The sequence below is a fragment of the Papaver somniferum genome, chromosome 9, assembly GCF_003573695.1.
Source record: "Papaver somniferum cultivar HN1 chromosome 9, ASM357369v1, whole genome shotgun sequence".
NCBI lineage: Eukaryota > Viridiplantae > Streptophyta > Magnoliopsida > Ranunculales > Papaveraceae > Papaver > Papaver somniferum.
In genome coordinates this window covers 111,198,328-111,202,380 of record NC_039366.1, presented here as the reverse complement: position 1 = coordinate 111,202,380, position 4,053 = coordinate 111,198,328, and the positions used below count along the sequence as shown (strand labels likewise).

General features: G+C 44.7%; 1 protein-coding gene across 1 annotated transcript; it reads right to left on the bottom strand.

Moving 5' to 3' along the window:
* Positions 1-651: 651 nt before the first annotated feature.
* Positions 652-1,650, bottom strand: LOC113312406. Its single transcript, XM_026561156.1, has one exon. It carries the CDS (start codon positions 1,648-1,650, stop codon positions 652-654), a length of 999 nt encoding a protein of 332 aa, XP_026416941.1.
* Positions 1,651-4,053: the final 2,403 nt, after the last annotated feature.

The following is a 4,053-nucleotide window of genomic DNA, read 5'->3' as shown; positions in this document are numbered from 1 at the left end:
CCGACGTCGCCTCCTTTGATTGCTATAAGATCTCTTGCTCGCTTGTTTCGTAGGCTGTGATGGCTTGTGAGAGTACCTTCTCCAATTCTTCCGCTGCTTTAGCTTCCTTAGCTTTATTCTTTTCTCGGCGCTGTCTTGATCGCCTTTCTTCGTTTTGTTGAATATCCAGCTGCATGCATTGTCTTGCAGCCTGGGGATCGCCTAATACTTCCACAACCCCCGGTAAGATGGGAACCTTAATTTCTGATGGTATGCCGACGCCACCCCTTTGATGCCCGCGATCCAAAGCCTACTGAGAATTGCCTCATAAGGCGATACGACATCCACTACACAAAAGGTGGTAAGTGTGTCCAAATATCCTTCTCCATCCGAGACTCTGAGAGTGACTTCTCCCTTGGGCACGGTCACTGTACCATTGAAGCCGTAGATCCGATAAGTTGAAGGGATTAAAATGTCATCAGATAGCTCCATTCTTTTAAACGTGTCGTAGAAAAGGGCCTCGACTGAACTCCCACTATCCATCAGTATTCTTTTCACTCCCCATTCCTCGATGAGTAGGGTGATCACTAGGGTATCTCCATGTGCTTGGCCATTCGATGAGACATCTTTTGCTGAGATGGTGATCGGTTGCATCATTCAGGGTTCCATAGTCTAAGTTTTTGCTACACTAAAGATATCCTTTCCCGCCCGATCCCTCTTGTGGATTATAGAAGTAATGTTGGTCCCTAAGTCGAACCCTTGAGTTGCCGAGTGTGAGATGGTATTGCAGGTGAACTGAGTTCCTCGGTCGATCCTCACTTGATGCACGGGAGCATCGGGCTGGGTAAATGTCGGCGTTGTCTTAATAAAGTGTCGTAAGTACCCATCTCGGATCAAATGCTGGACAATGTCTTTTACCTCTCGGCAATTGTTAGTCGAGTGACCTCGGTACTGATGGTAATGACAAAACTCAGAATGGTTTCTTGTCTCGTCAAACTGGATCCCCCTAGTCTTTGGGTATCTGATGTCATTTCGCTTTTCTACTTCCTTGAATATTTCTTCCAATGGTGCGTTCAGAGGCGTGTATGTTCTAGGTTCATGACGAGGCTTTTTTCCTTTCTCGACCCATTCCTTCTTGCCCGAGCCTTGCTGTGGTGCCATCGACCTTTTTTCTGGTCGCTTTGGGTCTTCTTGAGGGACAGGCTCCACCGCCGCGCTGACTTCTTGTACTCCTCTATCCTGCACCCACTCTTGTATCTCCTCCAATGCGATGTAATGCTCCTGCATCTTCCTTATCTCCCTTAACGTTTGTGGTTTCTCAGTGTACATTGCTATCCAAATGGGTTCAGACTTTCCTAATGAATTTTCAAACCCGAAGATTTGTTGGTCGACAGGTACCTTCCCGATATCGGCACACATCTTCCTCCATCTGTCCGTAAGAGATCTTAAGGGTTCCCTGAACCTTCGTGCCAGTGTGAATATCTTATTTACCTTTGGGCAGAAAATTCTGTTATGCATATAGGTTTCGAGAAATGTTTCCACTAGGACGCCATAATTTCCAATGGACTCATCGGGCAAAGTATAGAACCAGTTCTTCGCCTCGCCTTCTAGACTTGCCGGAAAAAACTTGCACATAACCACGTCATAGTTCTTCCATTGTAATAGGGACATGCTTTACATCTTAATGTGCTTTCCTACGTCGCCGGTGCCATCAAACCTGGAAGGGAAGGTTGGGAGTGTACACTTCGGAGGGAACGGTGCTCGTTCAAGATCCTTGGTGAATGGGGTTTTCTGTGCATCGCTAATCACCTCTGCCAGCTTATCGTCCTCGCCATCTCCAGCCAATTTCTTAACCATCTCCTCAAGTTGATTGAGTTTGTCCTCAGTCGCCGCCTCGGGTCTCCCGTTATGAACTTGTTCGTCGGTTGAGGAGTTCTCGGGAGGGCTGTACCCACTTCTTGTACGGTTAGGGTCGGGTACGCGTCCTCGGACAGGGGGTGGAGTTCGGGTTCGTCCTGATCGGGTGTGGTTGCTGGAAGCTCCTTGGCTCGATGACCCTCGTGACCCAGATCTCTGGTTCCGAAGTTGATAATTTTCATGCTCTAGTGCCAGATTCCTGCTCTGCAACTCCCTCATCATGTCTTCATGTCTTCTCTGGTTGGCCAGAATTGCTATCAATGTCGTGTCGGTGCTTTCGTGACTGGAATGACCATTTACATGGTTCCCTATCATGCTAGGTGGTGGAACCGGTGGTGCCACAGGAGGATCTACGGGGGGAGCGGTTGCGACTGGTGAGATGTCTCTGGTGGTGTTGCCCAATTTTAAATGCACTTGTCTAAGCCTCTCGCCTTCTTGTTCCAAGGAAAATCGATATTCCACACGTTTCCTTGCTCTTCTATGGTCCTCTCGCATCATTTGCGCTTCCTCGTCATCCTCTGTGTCCGATGCAGTCATTCCGTCTATCATGTCCCCTGGTCTCATTTGGCTCGGGTTGATCCTTAGTCCTCTCGGGAAAATATCATCGTCTCGGCCTAGATCGACTTCCTCATTGACAGTTGCCATGCCTCCGCCCGGTGCCCAGGATTATTCCTGCTGGTGCTGTCGACTGTTTTGTTGTCGAGAGTCCGTTACTCCTTCCTGTACGCTAGTTCCTGCCACAGTTTGATTTCTCAGGATCCTGCCGTCCCGGAAGTACTTGCCATCGGCTCGGGTATGATTGATACTCTTCGGCTCTCCCTTCCCTATCTACGTCATAAAAATAGACAACGCCTCACTTTGGACTGTTTTCGAAAAGGTTAAGGATGAAGTACAGCAGTTCTGAATTTTAGCAAAGGGCAAAGTTCAACCAAGTACGATTCCTTTTTACTTCAACATGTTGAACTCAGCAAAAGAGGTGGTTTTGACTAATAAGACGATTTTTTTGAAACGTTGTTTTGCTACGTCGCTTTCGGTACTTTTTTCATGCATTAATCATTATTTGTCCTAACATTCTTTGTGCCAGAAATCATTAATCATCCGTACGTTTGGTCGGAAAATTTCTTTCTTGACCAGGGTTTGTAGTGATGACTTCCGTCAATTTTTTTGTCGGTATCTCAACTGTACAGGTTGCCAAAACAAGGTTGCTCGACCTTTTGGATTTCTGATGACGTTGTAAGGCTCTTGTTATAGGATTAAGATGAGACTGTCATCGAAGTGATCACCATACCCTTTCTAGCCACAGCTTTGGAAAACCCTAACTCATTGATTTTGAGTTGGTTTTGCCGCTGCTACTATTGTGTTTAATTAACCCACGACGATATATGACCAGTGAGATGAAGTTTCATTCTAGCTTCTACCAAGCATCAAAGATGATCCTTTTGGGAGCTTTGAATCTTTCTAACAACTCGTTTCAGTCATAAAAGAAAACAAGATCGACCATAACTCAAAATCATAACTACTTCAAGGATTTTGACGTAAAGAAAATATTTTCAAAAACAAAACAAATCACAAGTTTCTTTGACTCGAAATCATAAGATAAGAAGATTTTTGTTTAACAGGCGACAAGAATCTTGTTTAACAAGAGCAAAACAGTTCAGACTGTTGACAGGATTTTTCGACTCTAAATGAGGACTCTGCAAACTCAACGAAGATTAGATAAAAACGAATGTAACATATCCGAGTTTTGAAGGAAAAATTGCTTTAAAAGACCCATCTATCAACTCAGATGCCTCAACCATAAGAATCTTTCACTTAGCATCAACTAACATCAAAAGATGTTTTAGGAGCTTTTGAATCTCTCTTTAATGGTTTTGATGCAAGGTATCAAAAGATGTTACACGGTCCCCTTAGTCGGCACCATAATGTAGATGTGGAAAATCCTACAAATACATCCAAAAAAAACACATACACACACACCTAATGAAGTAAACCAGCAAGAGATGCACAAGAACATAAGATATACGTGGTTCAGTATGATTACCTACGTCCACGGGGGTAAAAAGATGATCTTATTACTCGATTCAAGGTTACAAATTATGTATCTCACTAACAAGCACTTTATTCTCTCTCTCTCAAGTTCTTGATATTCTCTTCACC